This window comes from Pseudophryne corroboree, chromosome 1 (assembly GCF_028390025.1).
Source record: "Pseudophryne corroboree isolate aPseCor3 chromosome 1, aPseCor3.hap2, whole genome shotgun sequence".
NCBI classification, from domain to species: domain Eukaryota; kingdom Metazoa; phylum Chordata; class Amphibia; order Anura; family Myobatrachidae; genus Pseudophryne; species Pseudophryne corroboree.
Genome location: NC_086444.1, coordinates 539,476,858 through 539,502,604, shown reverse-complemented (window position 1 = coordinate 539,502,604; position 25,747 = coordinate 539,476,858). Strand labels below are relative to the sequence as shown.

Sequence of the window (25,747 nt, the reverse complement as noted above, 5' to 3'; positions counted from 1 at the left end):
GGTGATGGTGAAGGACCAGGCACCAAACAGTTAAGCTTTTGGTATCCCAAGATGCTCCGGTCCTTTCCCCCCCTTTGGTGACGGCAGGAGCTGCACCTTTAAACAGTGGGGGCTGCTCTTAAGTAGCCCCAAGCTTTTATTTTATGGTTTATTTTATTTGCATTTTTACAGATTTAAGCAGCAGCGCTAGGCTGTCCTATGGACGCCAGCACTGCTACATCACCACACCCCACCGGTAGCTGAATCTCCTGCTAGAATGGTACTTCTGGTGAAGCAGGGGTGTGCAGCAGGTAAGTTCGTGGAGACCTCTAATGCAGTCCGCCTCCATTCCCTGCAGGCACTAAATACAGGCCAGGGTACTTGGTGGGTAACGCTGGCATAGGGAAGGCACTCTGCCTGCGGCCTCTCCCTCAGGTGCCAGTCTACTGCGGTCTTCCCGCTGCTGAGCTGCTCCTTCTTCACCCTCCTCCCCTTCAGAGACCAGAGGCAGCCATTTTCAGTGCAAGCAGGTCTCCGGGAACACTAGGTTCAGTCTCCCTGTATACATCTCTAAGGAGCCAGGTTATACAGTACTTATATCCTACCAGCTACTGCTGCTGAGTAGATGATTTAGTGCCCATTGCAGTACACTTAAATCATGAAATTGCATTTATATTGTATTCTGCATTGTATGTGACTTGTGCTAGCTCTGCTGTCTGTTTTTTTTTTTCCTTCTGTCAGCAAATAATTATCCCTTTCTTTCTACCCTGTTACCCTAAATTCAGGTGTTAAAGGGTTCTACATATTTAGCTCTTTGGGCTGGTGAAGCTAGTCACATTACAGCAGTGTTGCTTGCTGCCCATTACCATACTGTGTGCTATAACTCCCTAGCAGCCGTGTCTGGCAAAGGTCACAAGGGGGCTAAGGCACCTCTATTAACCTCATATAAGTACTGTTCTGCAGGTCTGTCACCTCAGGACAGTATACAGGATGGGTTATGTCCAGCTTTTTATATTCCACCTATCTAGCCAGCACCTTCAGTCTCTGGGCAGGAACCCCCATGGGCTTCTTTTCTCAGTTGCTGAGTCAGCTAGCTGAGCACCTGGTTACGCCTGCAGTTACTTTCCCTGCGGGAATTCCTCAGCAGATGCATACTGCTATATCAGTCCCAACCATGCCTCCGGCTATACCAGCCACAACCATGAATCACCCTTGTGGCTTTCCAGCAGATGTTACAACTTGACAGGCCTTTGCCCTCTAGGTCATTAGGCGTCCTTGTCTCTTCTCAATCTACACCAATCTCAGAGTCAAAGGCATCATCTGGTGAGGTAGAGGAGATGTCTCACCGAGTTACCCTCAAGAGGGGAGAAGGCTCATTCGGCACTGGATGTTTCTGCACTTGTTGTAGCGGTCAAATCTATCTTGACGGTTCAGGAAGATGAACCTGCTCCTGAAACAAAAAAATTGCAGCTATTTAAGCACCAAAAGATGCATAAGATGGAGTTTCCTCGGTCTGAGCATCTTTATGGAGTTTGGATTACTCTGGGGGGAAAAAGTTTCTGCTACCTAAGCATTTAACTTCTTTCTACCCTGTTGCTGTAACTGATTGTACAAAGTGGGAAACTTCCCTATCTGTGGATTCTCATGTTGCACGTTTTGTGAAATCATCCACTTTACCTATTCCTTCGACGTCTTCCTTAAAGGAGACTACAGATAGGAGGATGGAAACCTGTCTCAAGTCTATCTATTCCCTTACAGGAACCATCACCAGGCCTCCTGTGGCAGCCGCCTGTGTGTCCAAAGGGATTGAACACTGGGCTGAATCTCTAGAAGATGGACTTCCCTCAGACATTTCATTAGAAAGTCTGTCGCACATTGCAAAAATCAGAGATGCTGCCTCTTAGGCGAGGCCGTTTTGGACACTGATCTCCAGGCCTCAAAAGCGGTAGCTACCTTAGTTCTTGCTCGATGCATCCTCTGGCTTCGTTCATGGAAAGTGGACATGGATTCTAAAAAGGTCTTAGAATTCTTACCTTTCATAGGAGATATCCTGTTAGGAGCAGAATTGGATAAGATTGTGCCCTCACTAGCGCGCAAAGACTGCTTTCAAACCCTCTGGCCCCTACAACATGTGCTTGGACCTCTACTTTTTGTGCATTTTGCCCACGAGGCAAAGCTAAAGGCCAATCATTACCTATACATACAACGTCTACAAAGACTACAAAACCCAGGTCCAAGCAGGCATGGGCTGCAAGACAGCCACCAACCAAGCGTGACGGCAAGCCCTCAGCCTGACTGGTGGAAAAATGGACACCTGGGTGCAAGAAGTGGTCTCTCACAGGTTAGCTGTCTCCTTCAAGAGAGAGCCCCATCAACAATTCTTTTTCACAGGCCCCCTTCAGTACCCAGCAAGGCTTCGGCCCTAAAAAAGATTATTCAATCCCTCCTGCAATCAGGGGTGATTGTACCAGTCCTGTACGCGCAACGTTGAACCGGGTTTTATTGAACACTGTTCCTGGTGCAGAAACCCAATGGCTCTCATCGACCTATCCTAAACCTCAAATATCTCAACAAGTTTGTCAGAGTACCCAAATTCCACATGGAAACCCTACGTTCCATTGCTCTAGCAATGGAGCCGGGGGACGTCATGGTGTCTCTAGACATCTGGGATGCTTACCTGCATGTCCCTATAGCACCCTCTTGCCAACAATATCTGCGGTTTGCTATTCACCAACATTACTAATTTCTCTTAAATCCTAGAGGATGCTGGGGTCCACATTAGTACCGTGAGGTATAGACTGGTCCACTAGGAGCCACTGGCACTTTAAGAGTTTAATAGTGTGGGCTGGCTCCTCCCTCTATGCCCCTCCTACCAGACTCAGTTTAGAAAATGTGCCTGGAGGATCCGGTGTCAGCTAGGGGAGGGCCATAGGAGTTTTTCTAGTTTTATTTTTTTCATTAGAGTTTAGGCACAGGGAGGCTGCTGGCAACAGCCTCCCTGCTTCGTGGGATTTGGGGGGGGGGGGGAGTAGTGTCCAACCCTGAGAGGTTAATGGCCACTATCTTCGCTGACGGGACACTATGCTCCTGAGGGTGATGATCGTTAGCCAACCCAGGCGACCGCTCACTCCCGCAGCATGCCGCCACCCCCTAACAGAGCCAGAAGATTCCGGTGGCGAGTGAGTCACCGGCGCCGCGGGGAGCCGGTGTGAAAATGGCGTCGTCAAGGTGGGAGCGCAGTACTAACTGCGCTCCAGAGGCTCAGCGGTACACAGTGTGGCGCTATGAGGGGTGCCCTGAGCCAGCACCTATACCCTACACTGGTCACTCAGGCTGTCGGGAACCTCGGTAATGCTGCCAGCAACATACCTCAGGCCAGTATAAAGATGTAAAATGCGTAAAGCAGTGCCATGTTCATGGGGCGGAGCTTCTCCTCAGAGCGGACCCAGCAGCATTCAGCGCCATTTTCCTCCCTGCAGATCCAGCTACAGAGACGCTGACAGGGAGAGCTGTCCCTCCACACGACTCCAGCTATCCTGTGCGGTAGCAGAGAGTTGTAGAAGGGGGGGGGGCTGTATAATTACTGTGTAGTCTATTAAGGTACACAGTCAGCACCCGGTATTTGTATTATTTATACCTAGGGAAGCGCTGTGTGTGTGTGCTGGCTCCAAGCTCTTTGTTTCTCTGAAGGTACTTGGGGGAAACTGTGTCTGACATTTTCCTGTGTGTGTGTGTGTGTGTGTGTGTGGGTGTATGTTTGCTCACATATTCATGTCCAGGGACTCTGGGGGTAATTCCAAGTTGATCGCAGCAGGATTTTTGATAGCAATTGGGCAAAACCATGTGCACTGCAGGGGAGGCAGATATAACATGTGCAGAAAGAGTTAGATTTGGGTGGGTTATTTTATTTCTGTGCAGGGTAAATACTGGCTGCTTTATTTTTACACTGCAAATTAGATTGCAGATTGAACACACCCCACCCAAATCTAACTTTCTCTGCACATGTTATATCTGCCTCCCCTGCAGTGCACATGGTTTTGCCCAATTGCTAACAAAAATCCTGCTGCGATCAACTTGGAATTACCCCCTCTGTGTCTAATGCTGCAGAGGACGTTTCATCCCCAGAGGAATCCATTTCATGTACCCAGGAATGTAATGTATTGTCTCAGATTCCTATTAAAGGAACAGAATGGCTGACTTCTATTAAGGGAATGATCTCTCAGATCTCTACTAGGGTGCTGATACTGAGATGGAAACTCAGGTGTTAAAGAATTCTATGGCTGTTTGGTCAGGTTCTGTTCCTATTCCTTCTCAATCCCCTAGCATATTCCCAAAGAAACGTACACTTGCCCAGATTATGCGAGATGACACGGATACCGACTCGGCAGACGGTGATGGGGATGTGCTGAGGGGGGCGGCATCTCTGGCTAAGGGGGTGCAGTTCATGATTGAGGCCATTAAAGATGTGTTAAACATTACTGAAACTGAGGAGACTTACTTCACAGACAATAAGAAAGCCTGGGAAAGCCCAGAGAAAAAATTCCAGATCTCCAACAGGGTTCTGGTTGCTTTTTCCTTCCTGGAGGAGGATATAAAAATATTGGAAAACCCACCCATAGTTGACGCATCTGTTTCCAGACTGTCAAAAAAAGGTGGTTTTACCTGTCCCTACTGCGTTAAAAGAACCAGCTGATCATATGATTGACACTACGCTCCAATCCATATACACTGCTTCAGTGGTGGCGTTATGGCCTGCTATTGCCTGTGCATGGATCTCAAAAGCTATAGTAAAGTGGTCAGGCACGTTACTAGAAGACTTTGATACAATGTATAGAAGTGACATTGAACTGTTTTTACAGTACAGGATTCTGTGGGGTTCATGGTGGAATCCATGAAGGACCTTGGTACGCTGAATGCACGGATATCTTCCATGTCTGTCTCAGCTCGCAGGGGACTCTGGCTACGCCAATGGTCGGCAGACGCGGAATGCAGGAGTGTGGAGAACCTACCCTACACAGGTCAGGTTCTATTTGTGGAAGCGTTGGATACATGGATTTCTACGGCAACCGCGGGTAAGTCACCTTTTCTTCCCTCAGCTACGCCTTCTACGAAGAAACCCTTTTCTTCATCTGCATCGCAGTCCTTTCGGACTGCTAAGACAAAAAAGTCCAAGCCCCCTACCACTTTCTTTAGAGGTGGGCGTGCAAAATCCAAAAAGCCTGGAGGCTCCTAGGACCAGAAGCCTGCTTCTGGTTCCTCAAAATCCTCAGCATGACGGTGGACAGCACAGCCTGTAAGACGGTCTGGTGGGTGCGAGGCTCAGACGTTTCAGCCACGTCTGGGTATTGTCCGGCCTGGACCCCTCGGTACAGGATATTGTATCCCAGGGGTACAGTCTGGAGTTTCAGGAACTCCCGCCTCACCGATTCTTCAAATCCGGATTGCCAGCTTTACTGACAGACAGGGCTGTCCTACAGGAAGCCATTCAAAAATTGGAAAGGTCAGCGGTCATTGTTACAGTTCCACCGCATATGTAAAACAAGGGTTACTATTCAACCTTTTCATGGTACCGAAACCGAATGGTCCAATCAGACCGATTTTGAACTTGAAATCGTTAAACCCTTATCTGAGGGAGTTCAAGTTCAAAATGGAGTTTCTGAGAGCGGTGATCTCAGGTCTAGAGGAGGGAGAGTTTCTGGTATCCCTGGATATCAAGGATGCGTACCTCCACATTCCAATTTGGCCACCGCACCAGGCTTATCTCAGGTTTGCACTGTTAGACAGTCACTATCAGTTTCAGGCACTGCCATTCGGTCTCTCAACGGCACCAAGGGTGTTCACCAAGGTGATGGTAGAGAAGATGGTTCTCCTCTGCAGACAGGGAGTGAACATAATTCCATATCTGGACAATCTGCTGATAAAGGCATCGACCAGGAAGACCTTGTTGCATTCCATTGCTCTCACGACTCGTCTGCTCAGGGAACATGGTTGGATCCTGAACCTTCCGAAGTCTCATTTGGAGCTGACAAGGAGATTGTCTTTCCTGGGGATAATCCTTGACACGGAAGTGCAGAGGGTGTTTCTCCCGGAGGAAAAAGCGTTGGTGATTCAATCAATGGTCCGGGATGTCCTGAAGTCAGCCTGCGTATCTGTTCATCAGTGCATTCGCCTTCTGGGGAAGATGGTTGCCTCCTACGAGGCTCTACAGTACAGTAGATTTCATGCTCGATCCTTCCAAATGAATCTCCTGGACAAGTGGTCGGGGTCTCATCTACATGTGCACCTGTGGATACATCTGTCTCCGAAAGCAAGAATTTCACTCCTCTGGTGGCTGCAAATGTCTCACCTTCTGGAGGGCTGCAGGTTCTGGATTCAGGACTGGATCCTTCTAACCACTGACGCAAGTCTCCGGGGGTTGGGGCGCAGTCACTCAAGGGGAAACCTTCCAAGGAAGGTGGTCAAGTCTGGAATCCAATCTTCCAGTAAACATTCTGGAACTAAGGGCCGTGTACAACGGTCTTCTCCAAGCAGCACATCTTCTGCGTCGGTGGCCTACATCAACCGTCAGGGCGGAACAAAGAGCAGAGCTGCAATCTCAGAGGTAACAAGAATCATCCTCTGGGCAGAAAAACACGCGTTGGCGCTGTCAGCACTTTTCATTCCGGGAGTGGACAACTGGGAAGCGGACTTCCTCAGCAGACACAATCTCCATCCAGGAGAGTGGGGCCTCCATCCAGAGGTGTTCACGGAAGTGACACATCTTTGGGGGGTTCCTCAGATAGACATCATGGCCTCCCGCCTCAACTAGAAGCTTCGGAGGCTTTGTTCCAGGTCGAGAGACCCGCAAGCAGTGGCGGTGGACGCTCTGGTGACTCTGTGGGTGTTCCAGTCGGTGTACGTGTTTCCTCCACTTCCACTCATTCCAAGGATTCTAAGACTCATGAGAACAAGAGTTCAGGCAGTCCTCATTGCTTCGGACTGGCCAAAAAGGACTTTGTACGCAGATCTTCTGGGTCTACTGCTGGAAGATCCCAGGCCTCTTCCTCTTCGGGAGGACCTGTTACAACAGGGGCCATTCGCTTATCATGACTTACCCCGGCATGGAGGATGAACGCCAGATCTTAGCTCGGAAAGGCATTCTGAACAAGGTTATCCCTACCCCGTTACAGGCTAGGAAAGGAGTAACATCTAAACATTACCATCGCATTTGGAAAAGTATGTATCTTGGTGTGAATCCAAGAAGTTTCCTACGGTGGAGTTTCAACTGGGACTGTTTCTCCTCTTCCTGCAAGCAGGTGTGGATGTGGGCCTGAGATTGGGATCCGTAAAGGTCCAGATTTCGGCCTTATCCATTTTCTTCCAGAAATAGCTGGCATACCTCCCTGAGGTTCATACTTTCTTGAAAGGGGTTCTGCACATCCCAACCTCCCTTTGTGCTGCCTATGGCACCCTGGGATCTTAACGTGGTGTTACAGTTCCTCCGGTTGAATTGGTTTGAGCCTCTACAGGAGGTTGAAGTCAAGTTTCGCACGTGGAAGGCTGTCACTTTGTTGGCCTTAGCTTCTGCTCGATGTGTGTCGGAGTTAGGGGCTTAATCTTGTAACAGCCCCTATTTGATCTTCCATGAAGATAGAGCTGAGCTCCGGACTCGTCAGCAGTTCCTTCCAAAGGTTGTGTCGGCTTTTCATATCAACCAACCTATTGTGGTGCCAGTTGCTACTGACTCCTCAATTCCGTCAAAGTCCTTGGATGTTGTAAGGGCTCTGAAAATCTATGTGAAGACAACTGCTCATCACAGAAAATTGGACTTTCTGTCTTGTATGATCCCAAGAAACTTGAGTGTCCTGCTTCTAAGCAGACGTGTCCAAAATCTGTTAAGGCCCACTCTACTCGCAATGTGGGTTCTTCCTGAGCGGCTGCCCGGGGTGTCTCAACTTTACAGCTTTGCCGAGCGGCTACTTGCTCTGGGTCGAACACGTTTGCTAAGTTCTACAAGTTCAATACTTTGACCTCTGAGGACCTAAAGTTTGGTCAGTCAGTTCTGCAGGAGCCTCCGCGCTCTCCCTCCCGTTCTGGGAGCTTTGGTACATCCCCATGGTACTAATGTGGACCCCAGCATCCTCTAGGACGTAAGAAAAAAAATAGGATTTTAATTACCTACCGGTAAATCCTTTTCTCGTAGTCCGTAGAGGATCCTGGGCGCCCGCCGAGCGCTTCGTTATCCTGCAGTGGTTACTTGGTTCAGTACTGCTTGGTTCTTAGTTAAGTACTGCGCTATTACCTGATTTAGTAATGTTATTCAGCTGTTGCGGAGTTTTTTCAAGCTAGTTAGCTTGGTTTGCCTTGTTTGTGTGAGCTGGTGTGAATCTCGCCACTATCTATGTAAAATCCTCCTCTCGAAGTTGTCCGTCTCCTCGGGCACAGTTTCTAGACTGAGTCTGGTAGGAGGGGCATAGAGGGAGGAGCCAGCCCACACTATTAAACTCTTAAAGTTCCAGTGGCTCCTAGTGGACCCATCTATACCTCCTGGTACTAATGTGGACCCCAGCATCCTCTACGGACTACGAGAAAAGTATTTACCGGTAGGTAATTAAAATCCTATTTTTGGGCATTGCCTTTTGGACTTTCCACTGCGCCCAGGGTCTTTACCAAAATTATGGTGGTTATGGCGGCACAGTTACGTTATCAGGAAGTCAGACTATTTCCTTATCTGGACAACCCGCTGTTCCTGGCCCACTCCCTGGAGGTCCTACACCGCTATATCCAGCTGACTATTGCATTCCTACAACAACACGGCTAGCTCATCAACTGAAAGAAGTCATCCTTTACGCCTTCATAACGCATGATATATCTGTGAGCTCTCCTGAGGCTTTTCCTGGACCCATACAAAATATTGCAGTTACAGCAACAGATACACCACTTGCTCAGCAGTTGTCGTGTGTACATGCACTCGACCATGCAAATCCTGGGATCCATGGTCTACACCTTCGATATGGTGGAGTACGCTCAGTTCTTCTCCAGGCTACGACACCTGATCCTGTCCCGGTGGAATGGACAACCACATTGGATAAGGTCCCAAACGATGGTCCTCTTTCCAGAGGTATGACTGCCTCTAACCTGGTGGTTCCAGATGACACACCTGAACAAGGGGCGCCCCTTCTGGATTCCACATTGGATACTGCAGACCACGGATGCCAGTCTCCATGGATGGTGCGCAGTATCCGTACAGTTCGTCAGGGCAAACCTGTACAAATTCAGTCCGACAACGCCACAGCAGTAGCCTACCTAAACCATCAGGGAGGCACCAGCAGTCGATTCGCAATGTATGAAGTGGCTCACATTCTTTAGTGGGCCGAACACCACCTTCCAGCCATCTCGGCAGTATTCATGCCTGGAATACTAAACTGGGAAGCAGTCTTCCTCAGTCACTACACACAGAGGTCTTCCAGCTCTTGGTACAGAAGTGGGGCCAGCCAGATGTGGACCTCATCGCCTCCAGACACAACCACAAGGTTTCAGTATACAGGTCCAGGACAAGGGATCACAAAGCAGCCTTTGTGGACGCACTGACTGTTCAGTGGAATTTCCGTCTGCTGTATGTCTGTCTTCTGGTTTGTCTTCTGACACGGGTTCCTTGGAACGTCAAACTAAAGGAGGCACCATCATATTGATAGCCCCGAAATGGCGCATATGTCTATGGTTCTCCGAACTACAGAGCCTATCCAAAGAGGCTCCCTTTCCACTACCCAGCAACCAGACTTGTCTGAGGGCCCCTGTCTACACCCAGACTTAGCTAATCTGTCTTTGACTTGAGTCATCCATCCTAAGGGCAAATGGATCCCCCCCCCCCCCCCAAGTTGGTTGTCCAGATCGTGCTTAGAGCGAAGAAGCTGGCCTCTGCCTGTACCTATTATCAGGTTTGGCATACATGCCTACAGTGGTGCGCTACGAGGCGATGTAATCCATAGGTTTTTCGGGTATGCAGGATTCTTGCCACATCTTCCTTCTCTCCTGTCCTGATTCTGCCTTTGGCTTGTTGAAAAAACTGAGGATGCCTGAGCATGGAGGTGGGATATAGGGCGGAAGGACCGGAGCATCTTGGGATACCAAAAGCTTAACTGTCTGGTGTCCGGTCCTTTCACCATCGCCTACACCCCATGATATTCCCTGTGGACCCTATGGACCTCGTAGAGAGAGAGAGAGTTAACAAGGGTATGTTTTACTATAACACTCATTATTAGCATGTGTTATTTATTCAGTGATAATATATGTTCAATGGTGGTCATTCCGAGTTGTTCGCTCGTTGCCGTTTTTTGCAACGCAGCGATTAGGTGGAAAATGTGCATGGTACGCAGCGCGCATGCGCTAAGTAATTTAACACAAAACTTTGAAGATTTGAACAAGCTCGAGTGACGTTTTTTCAACGCTCGAGTGATCGTAGTGTGATTGACAGGAAGTGGGTGTTTCTCGGCGGCAACTTGGCGTTTTCAGGGAGTGTGCTAAAAAACGCAGGAGTGGCTGGCCGAACACAGGGCGTGTTTGTGACGTCATACCAGGAACTAAACAGTCTGTAGTAATCGCAATCTAGGAGTAGGTCTGGAGCTACTCAGAAACTGCAAGGAATTATTTAGTAGCAGTTCTGCTAATCTTTCGTTAGCTATTCTGCTAAGCTAAGATACACTCCCAGAGGGCGCGGCCTAGCGTTTGCAATGCTGCTAAAAGCAGCTGGCGAGCGAACAACTCGGAATGACCACCTATGATAAAGCCTTAAATCCTTGAAAGTGCTTCTTATTTTACAAAAACGATTTATCATTTAAATGTTTAATTTGCTTAAATGCGTACATATTCTTACTGTACATACAAACTACCTTTGACATCTTGTTTGTTACATATCAGATTTCAAGCAAACACTCTGATACATCTTCTAGTGGACTTGGGTCTCCAGAAAAAGATCTGAATATCTCCAAAGAGGACATCAGTGACCATCCTGGCAGTGAAGTGAGTCTTACATTGTACCAAGTATATATATATACTGTAGCTAGATCTATTTTAATTATACTTTGTAACATGGACATAATCAGTCTGTATTGTCCATTATTAACGTTATTTATTAATAGTTTGTTATATAGTGCAGCATATTTCGTTGCGCTTTACAATTGAAAACAGTGATTAAACAAACTGGGTAATAACAGACAGACATAGAGGTAGCAAGACCCTGCTTGCAAGCTTACAATCTATAGGGAAATAAGCATTGATACACAAGTACAGTCTGTCTATTGCATAATGGTCATACTTCATTAGCATGATGCATGCCACGTCTGCAACAGACTCTGTACTCACAGGGAGAAGACTACAGAAAATAAATGTAGGTTACAGATAAGGAGGTTGCCAGGGAAAGTGAGGTCTACAAAAAAAACACCTTTACTTCTCATCTGTTCCAAAGGCTGGTCAGACAGACTTGTAAAACACAATGTATTGGGTAACATCTTGCTTTTTGAACAGATGTCCAGGAAATTGGTTTAATACATAAACATCCCTCCTTATTTTATGAATCCTCTGAGAGTGGTTCCGCATACAAATTTCTATTATATTGCCAACTGAATGATAAAAGTGAATTAATGTAAAAATGTGCCAACATGTTGCATTTATGTCTCCTTTAGCTGAATGAGGACACAGACATTACTAATGGAATTTAAGCACCACCCACATGATGAATGGTACTTGAAGCAATAAATAAGACCTTCTTTTCAGCTTTCATCCAGGAGCAGGGTCAGTTGTTGTAGAGCCCTAAGCAAAGGAAATTTGTAGTTTGCCATGCCTAGTGTTTTATATGGGAACCAACTTCTCCCTTCACTGTCTAAACATGTTGTAGGATCCTCTTCCTTTTACATGCTTTTCTTACACAACCTCTTGAAGCACATGGCTGCCTGGAACTGTAGCAGATATCACTATAATGCTTTCCTATGGCTGTGGGTAGTGTCAATGCGCCTAAGGTTCTCCCAATATTGACTTGTACTGTGAAAGACCAGGAGGCTCTCTACAACACAAACAGCATTAAAGATTAATTGCTGCATAGAAGATTAACATCATACTGTCCCTATCTCCCAGTAGTGCTATACACTTGCCATAGCTTGATGACCGACTTCTCACTTGCTACGTTTTCCAAATCCACGTGATATTTTATGCACTCCTCGATCATGGGGTTTGTTTTTCCTGTAAACAGAATTTCAGATAATTTATTTTTAGTTAAGCCATGTCATTCCTTGTCCCTTGATGTCATGGCACTTTTCTCATCTACTATGGGGTATAAGGCCTCTGAAAATTCATGGATCCTTATGCCGAAAAGACCAGGCTCCACAATCATTCTGTTTTAGAAAACCCCTTACGTCAAGAAGCTTTGGTTGCGTTGACACCTTCATGGGGACAGATCACTACGTCCTCCAGTGTCTCCAGAAGATCAGATGTTGACTAGATTTTGCTGGTTGGACACAATTTGTCCTTACTGCTGCAGCTATCCGTGTAGTTTTATCCTCCAACTATTCTTGGCCAGGTTCCTTGTGTAAGGCAGCTCGTGTTTCCTTGCTGGTAATAATTGTAGAGTTTAGTTCTTTTTGACTAGTTGGCACCTAAAACCCCTTTCCTGGAGCACAGGTTAATCAACTGGTTGGTAAAATAGTTTCATCCAGTTAGGTGCCAAGGGCATCATCTTACATATACCTATTTGTTTCATTTCCCATCATGTCTGGGAATACAGTCTATAACCGGCATCATCGTACATACATAACTCCCTACGGTCTTCCGAGATGACAAAATAATATCCATCAGTTGTTTTGTTTTTTTCTGATTGTGTGATCCATGGGCTTTGTGTTTGTCTTATTGCCCTTCTCTATGCATAAAGTTGAAACTGGATGAATGCAAAGAAATCTCTATCCGGACAAGATTGATTTATTCAATCTTTGTAACTGTGCTTGTTCCAGTTACTGGATCATTTTACAGTTTGAGACTTTTCTAATACAGATAGAGTTTGCTGAGCATGACTACATACGTTACAGCATGACACACACGTCTTATCTTCATTTACATCAGTGAAACAAAAGTATGTTACGTTATTTAATTGGTGCAATAAAGTCTGCTCTCAGTGGCATGCGCCCATCCCACATTTTTATATTGTGGCAACTGATTGTGTATAGTCTCATCTAGACAGCTCTTTGTTGCCTAGAGTTTTAAAAGTGTAGTATTAGGGTGGATAACGTGACACCTACTGTACCCCGTCTTCCATACTGTCTCTTACCAGACAAACGTTTTTTTTTACACCTGCCTGTCATTGCAGAGTGTCTATATTCCTGTCTACAACATGTCTCTTATAGGTAGAGACTTGAGAATTCTCAGGTTCTAGTGATAACACTGCCCATTCTTAATTGGGGCCTTCATGGTTCAAGTAACCAGAGACTTTGTGGATTGCCTGGTTATCTTCATTATGTGCGACACCTTCCTTGTCCTTACAGGGTGTTTCCCTATTGTTATACAGGGTGTGTGTCTTATTCTCCGAACACCTGTCCTGTCTTCACAGGGTGTACCCTGCCTCCTGTGGGAGGAGCTTAACCCCATCAGTGATGTCTGTGCCCCACCTTTAACTACAGAGAGGATGCGATGGTAAGTGTTAGAGAAACTGAAAAGAAAAAAAAACTAAAATTATGCCCAGCAAGGCCCATTGTTTTGGTCCTACAAAAGTGTTCTTTAGTATGGTGCTATCATCTCGTGACCGTACTCAATAACGTGGAGGTCAAATGTGAGCTGGAACAGTCCTTCCCCAACTTTTTGCCAGGCAATTCTTGAACATAGCATTTGTCCTGAACAATGATTTGAGGTTTTTGGGGTTTTTTGTTATATTTTTGGTGGTGGGGGTTTTGATTTAAAATATGTCCTGCAATATATTTGTGTGCTCTCTACCCCTTACAGTTGCAGAGTCACATTAGTTTGGTTTTCTCTCCCATTATTATTGGACCTCACAAAAAAATATGGCAACTCACTGCTACTTGGTAATGCATACGAGTTTGAGTATTTGAGTGCTGGGTGCTTAATGAACATTCAAGCATGCAGCACAAATTTCCAAGCAGATGGGAAGGACTAGTACGTCTGAAAAATATTTAGCTTAGTGTGTGGATATATCCGCTATAAACATGATGTCGATACAAGCCTATATTCGAGAATAAATCCCAGAAAATGTTGAGCCTTATGGGTAAATTTACTAAGGTGGGAGGGTTTTTTTTAGAACTGGTGATGTTGCCCATAGCAACCAATCAGATTCTACTTAACGTTTATCTGGCTTCTTCTCAAAGACCAGACAAAGAGGAAGGGGGGTGCAAATCCCCACCCCTAGATTCCCTTCCGCACACTGAAAATTACCTGTAACCATCCCTGAACCTATCTTGTAATAAAATTCAGAGAATTAGTCACAAATGTTTGCAAACACATGTTTAGCTGATGGCCACTTCACGGCTTCTCTGATACAGCAGTCCTAACACTACATGATAGCAGTGCCCACATAAGGCCATGTAATTTGTCACAGTAGGCCTCATGATGAAGGCTATTACTAAAACACTTCCAGACAGAGAACTAGCTTACCCGGGAGCCACCCCCAGAATCTCCCATTGGCACTACAAGGAACAGCATGCCTTCCAAATGCTGCTCCCATTCAATGCCTCTTGCACACAAGCGGACAAACAATTTGGAAGCTGCTCAATCATACCTGGAGGTAATTATATATCAGGTGCTGGAAGGGGGAGGGGTCACAGACAAACAACAGACAAAGAGGAAGGGGGGTGCAAATCCCCACCCCTAAATACCCCAACTTTTTGCCATGCAATTCTTGAACATAGCATTTGTCCTGAACAATGATTTGAGGTTTTGGGGGGTTTTTTGTTATTTTTTTGGTGGTGGGGGTTTTGATTTAAAATATGTCCTGCAATATATTTGTGTGCTCTCTACGCCTTACAGTTGCAGAGTCGCATTAGTTTGGTTTTCTCTCCCATTATTATTGGACCTCACAAAAAAAATATGGCAACTCACTGCTACTTGGTAATAAAGAGCATGCATACGAGTTTGAGTATTTGAGGGGTGCTTAATGAACATTCAAGCATGCAGCACAAATTTCCAAGCAGATGGGAAGGACTAGTACGTCTAAAAAATATTTAGCTTAGTGTGTGGATATATCCGCTATAAACATGATGTCGATACAAGCCTAGATTCGAGAATAAATCCCAGAAAATGTTGAGCCTTATGGGTAAATTTACTAAGGTAGGAGGTTTTTTTTTTAGAGCTGGTGATGTTGCCCATAGCAACCAATCAGATTCTACTTAACATTTATCTGGCTTCTTCTCAAAGATAATAGAATCTGATTGGTTGCTATGGGCAACATCACAAGTTCAAAAAATCCCCAAAAATCCCACTTTAATATATTTACCCCTTACAATCCATTTCATGTGCAAATAAATATGTATGGATATCCAGTTTTTCCCTATTAACATTGGACATTTTGCTTCTTGTCAGGATGCCACTGCTCCAAGTGATCCTCCTGTTGTAGTTAAAGGTAGAAGAGGAAGGAAGAGAAAGGTAAAATTCTACATTAGTTACTCGCTATAGTCCTATTCCCAGTCTTCTTTATACCAGCTCTGTACAAAAAGGAAATGCCCAATGTTGCAGTTACGCACTTGAATTAAATATTTCTATTAATTTGTCTTACGTCCTAGAGGATGCTGGGGACTCCGTAAGGACCATGGGGTATAGACGGGCTCCGCAGGAGATAGAGCACCTAAAAAGAACTTTGACTATGGGTGTGCACTGGCTCCTCCCTCTATGCCCCTCCTCCAGACCTCAGTTAGATCTTGTGCCCAGAGGAGAATGGGTGCACTGCAGAGAGCTCTCCAGAGTTTTCTGTGGAAAAAGAATTTTGTTAGGTTTTTTATTTTCAGGGAGTCCTGTTGGCAACAGGCTCCCTGCATCGTGGGACTGAGGAGAGAGAAGCAGAGCTGGCTTGTAAAGTTGGGCACTGCTTCTAGGCTACTGGACACCATTAGCTCCAGAGGGAGTCGGAACACAGGTCTCACCTGGGGTTCATCTCGGAGCCGCGCCGCCGTCCTCCTCACAGATGCCGAAGATAGAAGCCGGGTGAGTATTGAGGAAAAGACTTCAGGCGGCAGAAGACATCAGATCTTCATGAGGTAAGCGCGCAGCGGTAAGCTGCGCGCCATTGCTCCCAGTCACACACACAAAGCAGGCACTGAAGGGTGCAGGGCGCAGGGGGGGGTGCCCTGGGCAGCAATAAACCTCGATTTGGCCATAAATACGATGGATTAGGCTGTGGGACAGTAAATCCGCGGACCCCCGCCATTTTATTAGTATATGATGAAGGGACCGAAGCCCGCCGTCGGGTGGGCGGGGCTTGATCCTCAGCACTAACCAGCGCCATTTTCTCCACAGAGGCTGCATGAGAAAACGCTGGCTCCCTGTTCTCTCCCCTGCTGAGCTTCACAGGTTGGAAAAAGGAGGAGGGGGGGGCACTTTGGCGACGCAGTGAGTGGAGATTACAATTATAAACATATAATAGCGCTATCTGGTCATATATTCCAGTGTTTTTAAGCGCTGGGTGTGTGCTGGCATACTCTATCTCTCTGTCTCTCCTAAGGGCCTGGTTGGGGTTTTGTCCCCTTATAGGTAACGCCCTGTGTGTGTGGGGTGTCGGTACGTGTGTGTCGACATGTCTGAGGCGGAAGGCTTCTCCAAGGAGGAGGTGGAGCAAATGAGTGGTGTGTCCCCGTCGGTTGTGTCGACTCCAGATTGGATGGACATGTGGCATACATTGCATGCAAGTGTGGCATCTTTACATAAAAGGCTTGATAAGGCTGGTTTAGGGGGGACATCAGGCGGTCAATCCTCAGATTGGACCGACTCACAGGGCCCGTCGGGGTCTCAAAAGCGTCCCTTAACACAACACTGCTACCGACACGGATTCTGATTCCAGTGTCGACTATGACAAAGTAAAATTGCACCCTAAGGTGACTAAAACTATTCAGTTTATGATTGTGGCAATAAGGGATGTGTTGCATATTGTGGATGAACCCTCAGTCCCCGACACAAGGGTACACATGTTTAAGGAAAAGAAACAGATTGTAAATTTTCCCACATCTCATGAATTAAATGAGTTCTTTGGAAAAGCTTGGGAGACTCCGGATAAGAGACCGCAGATCCCTAAAAGAATTTTTATGGCATACCCTTTCCCTAAGCAGGACAGGGAGATTTGGGAATTACCCCCCACTGTGGACAAGGCCCTGACGCGCTTATCCAAGAAAGTTGCGCTACTGTCTCCTGACATAGCGGCCCTTAAAGACCCAGCAGATCGCAGGCAAGAAACTACCTTAAAGGGTATTTATTCTCTTACAGGTGCTGTGCTAAGACCGACGATTGCGTCGGCATGGGTGTGTAGCGCAATTGCAGCTTGGACAGATGAGCTGACAGATCAATTTGATACTATGGATAAGGATACTATATTCCTAACTCTAGCCCATATAAAAGACGCAGTCTTATTTATGAGGGATGCTCAAAGGGACATTGGATTGCTAGCTTCTAGGGCCAATGCCATGTCTATCTCAGCGAGAAGATCCTTATGGACTCGCCAATGGACGGGTGATGCGGATTCCAAGAAACATATGGAAGTACTACCCTATAAGGGGGATGTATTGTTTGGGGATGGGCTGACGGACCTGGTTTCCACAGCTACAGCAGGTAAATCAAATTTTTTACCATATATTCCCCAACAGCAAAAGAAAGTAACACCCTATCAGATGCAGTCCTTTCGGTCGCACAAGTCCAAAAGAGGTCGGGGATCCTCTTTCCTCGCCAGAGGTAAGGGCAGAGGCAAGAGAGCACCTGCTTCGGCAGGTGCCTAGGAACAAAAGTCCTCCCCGGCTGCTCCAAAACCCACAGCATGACGCTGGGGCTCCCCTGAGGGAGTCCGCACCGGTGGGGGCACGTCTTCGACTTTTCAGTCAGGCCTGGTTCAGTTCGGACCTGAATCCCTGGGTGTTGGAAATAGTTTCCCTGGGTTACAAATTGGAATTCGAGGAGGTGCCCCCGCGCCGATTTTTCAAATCGGCCCTACCAGCTTCCACATCGGACAGGGATGTAGTGTTAGCTGCAATTCAAACGCTGTGTATACAGCAAGTGATAATCAAGGTTCCCCTGCACCAGCAGGGAAGAGGTTACTACTCAACCCTATTTGTGGTCCCGAAACCGGACGGTTCGGTCAGACCGATTTTGAATCTGAAATCCCTAAACCTGTACATAAAAAGATTCAAATTCAAAATGGAATCACTCAGGGCGATAATAGCCAACATGGAGGAGGGGGAGTTTATGGTGTCTCTGGACATAAAGGATGCGTACCTTCATGTCCCCATATATGCCCCCCATCAGGAATACCTGAGATTCGCTGTACAGGATTGTCATTACCAATTTCAGACGTTGCCGTTTGGACTTTCCACGGCCCCGAGGATTTTCACCAAGATAATGGCGGAAATGATGGTGGTCCTGCGCAAGCATGGGGTCACAATTATCCCATACTTGGACGATCTCCTGATAAAAGCGAGATCAAGAGAGAAATTGCTGAGCAGTGTGGCGCTCTCTCTGAGAGTGCTCCAGCAACACGGTTGGATTCTAAATCTACCGAAGTCACAGTTGATTCCGACAACTCGACTACCGTTCCTAGGTATGATACTGGATACGGAACAAATGAAGGTCTTCATCCCAATAGAGAAAGCCCAAGACATCCAGAACATGGTCAGAGACCTGCTAAAACCGAAAAGGGTGTCAGTTCACCAATGCACTCGAGTTCTGGGGAAAATGGTGGCAGCGGCCTACGAGGCCATTCCCTTCGGAAGGTTCCATGCAAGGACTTTTCAATGGGACCTTCTGGACAAGTGGTCCGGGTCCCATCTGCATTTACATCGGAAAATAACTCTGTCCCCAGGAACCAAAGTGTCCCTCCTGTGGTGGTTGCAAAGTGCTCACCTGCTGGAGGGTCGCAGGTTCGGGATTCAGGACTGGCTCCTGGTTACCACGGACGCGAGCCTCCGAGGATGGGGAGCGGTCACACAGGGAAGGACTTTTCAGGGTCTTTGGTCAGACCAGGAGTCCTGTCTACACATCAATGTGTTGGAACTCAGGGCCATTTACAACGGCCTTCGACAAGCGGAGAGTTTTCTTCGAAACCTTCCGGTTCTGATTCAATCAGACAATGTCACAGCAGTGGCCAAGGCGGGACAAGAAGCAGAGTCGCGATGGCGGAAGCCACAAGGATCCTTCGCTGGGCGGAAAATCATGTAAGCGCTCTGTCGGCTGTCTTCATTCCGGGAGTGGACAACTGGGAAGCAGACTTCCTCAGCAGACACGATCTCCATCCAGGAGAGTGGGGACTTCATCAAGAAGTCTTTGCAGACGTAACACGTCTTTGGGGAACTCCTCAAATAGACATGATGGCATCACACCTCAACAAAAAACTTCGGAGGTATTGCGCCAGGTCTCGGGACCCTCAGGCAGTAGCAGTAGACGCACTGGTAACACCGTGGGTCTTAGACTCGGTCTACGTGTTTCCTCCTCTTCCTCTCATCACGAAAGTGTTGAGGATCATAAGACGAAGAAGAGTACAGACGATACTCGTGGTCCCAGACTGGCCTCGAAGGGCTTGGTACTCGGATCTACAAGAGATGCTCACAGGAGACCCCTGGCCTCTTCCTCTGAGGGAAGACCTGTTGCAGCAGGGGCCCTGTGTATTTCAAGACTTACCGCGGTTACGTTTGACGGCATGGCGGTTGAACGCTGAATCCTAGCAAAAAAGGGGATTCCGGAAGAGGTCATCCCTACTTTAATAAAGGCTAGGAAGGAGGTGACGATAAAATATTATCACCGTATCTGGCGAAAGTATGTGTCTTGGTGTGAGACCAAGAATGCACCTACGGAAGATTTTCATTTGGGTCGTCTTCTCCACTTCCTACAGACAGGAGTGGATATGGGCCTGAAATTAGGCTCGGTTAAGGTACAGATTTCGGCCCTCTCGATTTTCTTTCAGAAGGAATTGGCTTCTCTTCCAGAAGTCCTGACGTTTGTAAAGGGAGTGCTGCACATACAGCCCCCTTTTGTGCCTCCAGTGGCACCATGGGACCTGAACGTGGTGTTGCAGTTCCTAAAATCACACTGGTTTGAACCGCTTAACAAGATTGAGTTGAAATTTCTTACCTGGAAGGTGGTAATGTTGTTGGCCTTAGCATCAGCAAGGCGAGTGTCAGAATTGGCGGCTCTATCACACAAGAGCCCCTACTTGATTTTTCATATAGATTGAGCTGAATTGAGGACACGTCCGCAATTTTTGCCTAAAGTGGTTTCGTCGTTCCATATGAATCAACCTATTGTGGTGCCTGTGGCTACTGGTGACCTGGAGGATTCCAGATCCCTGGACGTAGTCAGGGCCTTAAAAATTTATGTAGCCAGGACAGCTAAAATTAGTAAAACAGAGGCTCTGTTTGTCCTGTATGCGGCCAATAAGATTGGCGCGCCTGCTTCAAAGCAGACTATTGCTCGCTGGATCTGTAATACGATTCAGCAGGCTCACTCTACGGCTGGATTGCCGGTACCAAGTTCGGTTAAGGCCCATTCCACTAGGAAGGTGGGCTCTTCTTGGGCGGCTGCCCGAGGCGTCTCAGCTTTACAACTTTGCCGAGCGGCGACGTGGTCGGGATCGAACACTTTTGCTAAATTCTACAAGTTTGATACCCTGGCTGATGAGGACCTAGCGTTTGCTCAGTCGGTGCTGCAGAGTCATCCGCACTCTCCCGCCCGATTGGATGCTTTGGTATAAACCCCATGGTTCTTACGGAGTCCCCAGCATCCTCTAGGACGTAAGAGAAAATAAGATTTTAAACCTACCGGTAAATCTATTTCTCCTAGTCCGTAGAGGATGCTGGGCGCCCGTACCAGTGCGGAAACTCTGCAAGACTTGTATATAGTTGTTGCTTACATAAGGGTTATGTTACAGTTGACATCGGTCTTGGACCGTTACTGTTGTTTTTTGTTCATACTGTTAACTGGTTATGTAGGTTCCAGGTTACATGGTATGATTGGTATGGGCTGGTGTGAATCTTGCCCTTGGATTGCTAAATCCTGCCTTGTATTGTCCATCTCCTCTGGGCACAGTTCTCTAACTGAGGTCTGGAGGAGGGGCATAGAGGGAGGAGCCAGTGCACACCCATAGTCAAAGTTCTTTTTAGGTGCCCTATCTCCTGCGGAGCCCGTCTATACTCCATGGTCCTTACGGAGTCCCCAGCATCCTCTACAGACTAGGAGAAATAGATTTACCGGTAGGTTTAAAATCTTTATTTTTATCTTCCTACATAAATTCACTTTTATCTAGGTGAACTAGTTACTCTTTTTAGTATTTCAGAATTGTGTTTATACCTGTAAATTTTATTTTTATATGACTAATTGTCCTGAATAGCATGAAGTTTGACTTTCTATACTTTTGCCACTGAGGATTTTCTCACCCCTATCCTAAACCTATTTTGGCACTTTTTGAGATGGACCACATTCCAGTATCGATATCTTGAGAACTTGGCAAATCAAATCCCCCTTAGATGGCTTAAAAGGTGTTTTTCAGTTTTTATTTTTTCATTTTTACTAATATTGCAACACAATGAAAGGCAAATGTATGTATTTTCTTTTCCAAAACGGCAGGAGTGTACACACAGTTTTTTTTTTGTTTTGTTTTTTACTAAAGTCATCCTAAAATCTGTACAGAAAAGTCCAGTGCGTATGTGGTATTTTGTGTTCACTTTAGGATTTTTACAGCATGGTGTTAATCACTGAAGAGGGCACAATTTAATTTTGAAGAGAAAATGGCAGTCATGCTTCGCTACAGTTGTGTCGCTTACAGTATTGTGAATTGTGGGCACTAATGTGTAGCACAGTATTATATGTAATATTTCAATCTTTCCTACTAACACCCCACATGCCTGTTTAATACCCCACTGACCTTCCCACGTGCTATCAGAATGATCAAATTATGTAAATAATAGCTATATTACCTAGATTAGGTATCATTCTATTATCAAATCCAGATATTTATTTAAAAAATAAAAATACTGAATCTTGTTTTAATAGCTATTATGTACATAATATGATCATTAAATCGAAAATGTTGGGGACATTTTTTGAAAAAAATATTACAGGGGAATTCATACCGCCGGCTAATTGATCCGCCGTGGATTTTAAATTGTCCTCTGACGGCCGTCATTGGGGATTTTTTTTTCACTTGCCTGAGGCAGGTGAAAAAAATCCCTGATAACTATCCTTATCAGCCCCTGTTTTTTTTCAAAAACACATAGCTCTGGGAAATTATCCCGGATCCTATAGGGTACATTCAATTGAAGTTGAAAGCTACCGTCTGTCGAAAAGACGGCAGTTTTCGACTTTTTTAGGGCGGAAGGGTCTCCGACCTATTCAATCGAACCCCAAATTATTCGACAAGTCGAGGAATTCGACTTGTCGAAGAGCACGTGGATCGTATGGAATAGCTGCCGATCCGCGTGTGTTTTGGCCCCCTTTTCGACCATCTCAATTCGACTTTAAAGAAAGATGAATTGAGATGCGGGAGCAGAGACGGGGGAGAGCCGCGGGCAGACGGGGGACAGCAGCGCCGGAGGATGTATCACAGCCGCCGCTCACAGCAGCGTCCACCCGGCTCCTTGCTGGAGCCGGGTGGACGCTGCTGTGAGCGGTGGCTGTGATGCGGAAGCAAAGACGGGGGAGAGCCGCAAGCAGACGGGGAGAGCAGCGGCTACAGCAGCGTAGCCAGAGGATGTGTCACAGCCGCCGCTCACAGCAGCGTCCACGCGGCTTCAGCAAGCGAGGTCTCGCTTGCTGGAGCCGGGTGGACGCTGCTGCGAGCGGCGGCTGTGACACATCCTCTGGCTAAGCTGCTGTAGCTGCTGCTCTCCCCGTCTGCCCGCGGCTCTCCCCCGTCTCTGCTTCCGCATCTCAATTCGACTTTTTTTAAAGTCTGAATGGATCCGACTTCAATTGAATATACCCCTATGTGTTTTCGCCCAAAAATAGAACATCGACTATGTAATTGGATGGGAAAAAATAGTTTTTTTTTTTTTTTGTTTTGTTTTGTTTTTTAAATAACAAAAAAACATAGGGGACTTCCCCTCCCCATTCCTTGCTTTTTCCCCGCTGTGTGTAGGGAACACTGCAGTTCCTTTTTATATCATCGTGAGTTGCCGGGTTTGCTCCCTGCCTCATCTCTAGTAGTGGTTAATATGTGCATGTTGAAGAGGAGACCCACTTGTCTTTAGTACTCAATTGGGCAAACGCAGGATTTTCATGGCGGCGTTTCCGTATATATCATATATATATATATACATACATACATACATACATACATACATACATACATACATACATGTATATACACATATATATTGAAATGATGTATATGTATGCGTAGATGTGCGTATATACACATATACATACATACACATCTACACATACATACATTTCAAAATATATATAGCATATATGTGACATACATGGTATACTGTATGCAGTACAGTACACACATTCATACAGCATACTTAAGCAAACAAACACACTCACACTGTAGCATACATACTTATGGAACACTTACAAAAAAAGCAGAGAGTAAACACATACAGCACAATTACAAACACACTCACATTACACACACACTCACGGCATAATTACACATAGTATACAGCACATACTGAGATTCCATCCTTCGTGACCCTGCCGGGTGGCGCGATCCTTCCTCTCTCTATCTACAAGCTTGTAGGCAATGTAATTGTGGCGCGCTGGAGCAGCCCGCCAGCGGCATGTTGAGATAGCTATGAGTGCTCTGCGTCAGGTGGTATGGACATGAAAGCCACCTGACGCGGAGGCGCTGATAGCTGTAATTGGCTATTGCCGGGCAGCTCTGTCAGCGGCTGGGGGTCCTGGGCTGGTGCAGAGACTGAGACAATGGTGTCTCCGACTCTGAAAAAAAATATAAAGGTCCGTCAGGGGGGGTTTCTGGGTACACAGAAACCCCCCCTGCGTGCGCTACAGTCAATGGTAAATAAATATATATATATAAGTGTGTGTGTGTGTGTGTGTGTGTGTGTGTGTGTGTATATATATGTGTGTATATATATATATATATATATATATATATATATATATATATATATTTACTATGCACTTTTACAGAAGTCGTTGTGATCTCTAATTATGCTAATTTTTTTTTTCTTTGCAAGGTGGATATTATGGCGGAGGCTGAGCAAGATGTAGTTGCTGCTTCGCTGACACAACCGAAGCAAAGTCCTAAGAGTGGAAGACCAGGTGACATTTTCAGCAGTTCAGAAATGTATTATTTTTTTAGAGGAGTAACTTGAATCATGGGGGTTAGATGTGTGTACAGGAACTTTAGGCACTTTAAGAAATTTCGGCTATATCTCCACTTCTAAAAACCCGCACTTTAGTAATTATACCCCCTAGCATTTCCATTTCCTTGATCAGATTACCAAGCAATTGTCACATGTTGGTCTTTTTTCATTAATGCGTCTAACATAGCTAGTTGTAAATCCAAATAGTGATTTCCTCACTAAACAATTTGTTCACAAAGTGTAGGAAATAGTACAGTAAAAACCAGTTGAACATTATCTGAATCCAATCAGAACCTAGGGGCAATGTTTAAGCCTGGAGAAAGCATAAAGAAGTGATAAAGCAGTGATAAGTGCAAGGTGATAATGCACCAGCCAGTCAGCTCATAACTGTTAATTTACATATTGGCTGTTGCGTTATCACCTTGCACTTATCACCGCTTTATCACTTCTTTATGCCTTCTCCAGGCTTAATATATCTGCCCCCTAGTCCTGATGTGAGCTTACAAACCAGTCCCGCATCAGCAGCAAAAATCCAAACAGGTGGCGACAGGTTGTTCTCTGGGTCCAGTGTACAGCACGGAGATGGTACAACAGTACCATATGACAGATGGGACAAGCCCTCCTAAGAACATAAACTTGGCTCACAATCAGAAACTCACCTGCAGCCTACACACCTGAAGCAGACAAGGTGGTAGGCATGGATTGCTCCTTTTCCCACACTACACATACACAGTTTCATTATTAATGTACTGTGCATGCTATCAGGATTATTAACCCTTTCTTTTTCAGTTACTTTTCTCTACCTTGACCCTGGACTACACCAACAATTTTTATGCTTGGTTCACTTATGTTCTGTGACAGCCCCAAAGTTTTCTTGGTTGATTTTCAATATCTTTATTGATAAATAACACTCTCCCTGTGCCTCTAAACATCTCTAATATCCCCTATCTGCCTCTTCAAATGGACAGACTCTTCCAACTAGGATGGCCACTGCCTTGATCTAGTATTCTCTAGACCAGGGGTGGCCGGACTTTTGTGACCTGAGTTCTGCTTCTGTTCACTAACTTAGTGTGGGGGATGTTGATGTGAAGTGCTGATGCATCTGTAGCCATGGTAATGTCATCTGTCCATTGGCTATTCCCAATTTGCGGAGGTCGTCTGCGGTGTCTTTAAAGTGAGACTTGGTTTGCGTAACTATTGGTTGCAACTGACCATCGATGTAGTGTGACAAATTGGATGTTAGGATTCCTACTCCTGCTATGATCGGTTTCCTTGGGGGCTTC

At 46.1% G+C, this 25,747-nt stretch overlaps 1 protein-coding gene across 4 annotated transcripts in view; it reads left to right on the top strand.

Annotated features, from left to right (window-relative positions):
• Positions 1–25,747, top strand: part of PSIP1 (PC4 and SRSF1 interacting protein 1) — a 369,617-nt gene that overhangs the window by 189,942 nt on the left and 153,928 nt on the right. For all 4 annotated transcript variants that reach the window (XM_063914078.1, XM_063914077.1, XM_063914076.1 and 1 more), the window contains exons 6-8: positions 10,876–10,977; positions 15,529–15,591; positions 24,336–24,420. In XM_063914078.1, the coding sequence (XP_063770148.1) occupies positions 10,876–10,977; positions 15,529–15,591; positions 24,336–24,420 (250 nt within the window). The remainder of the gene's footprint in view (positions 1–10,875; positions 10,978–15,528; positions 15,592–24,335; positions 24,421–25,747) is intronic.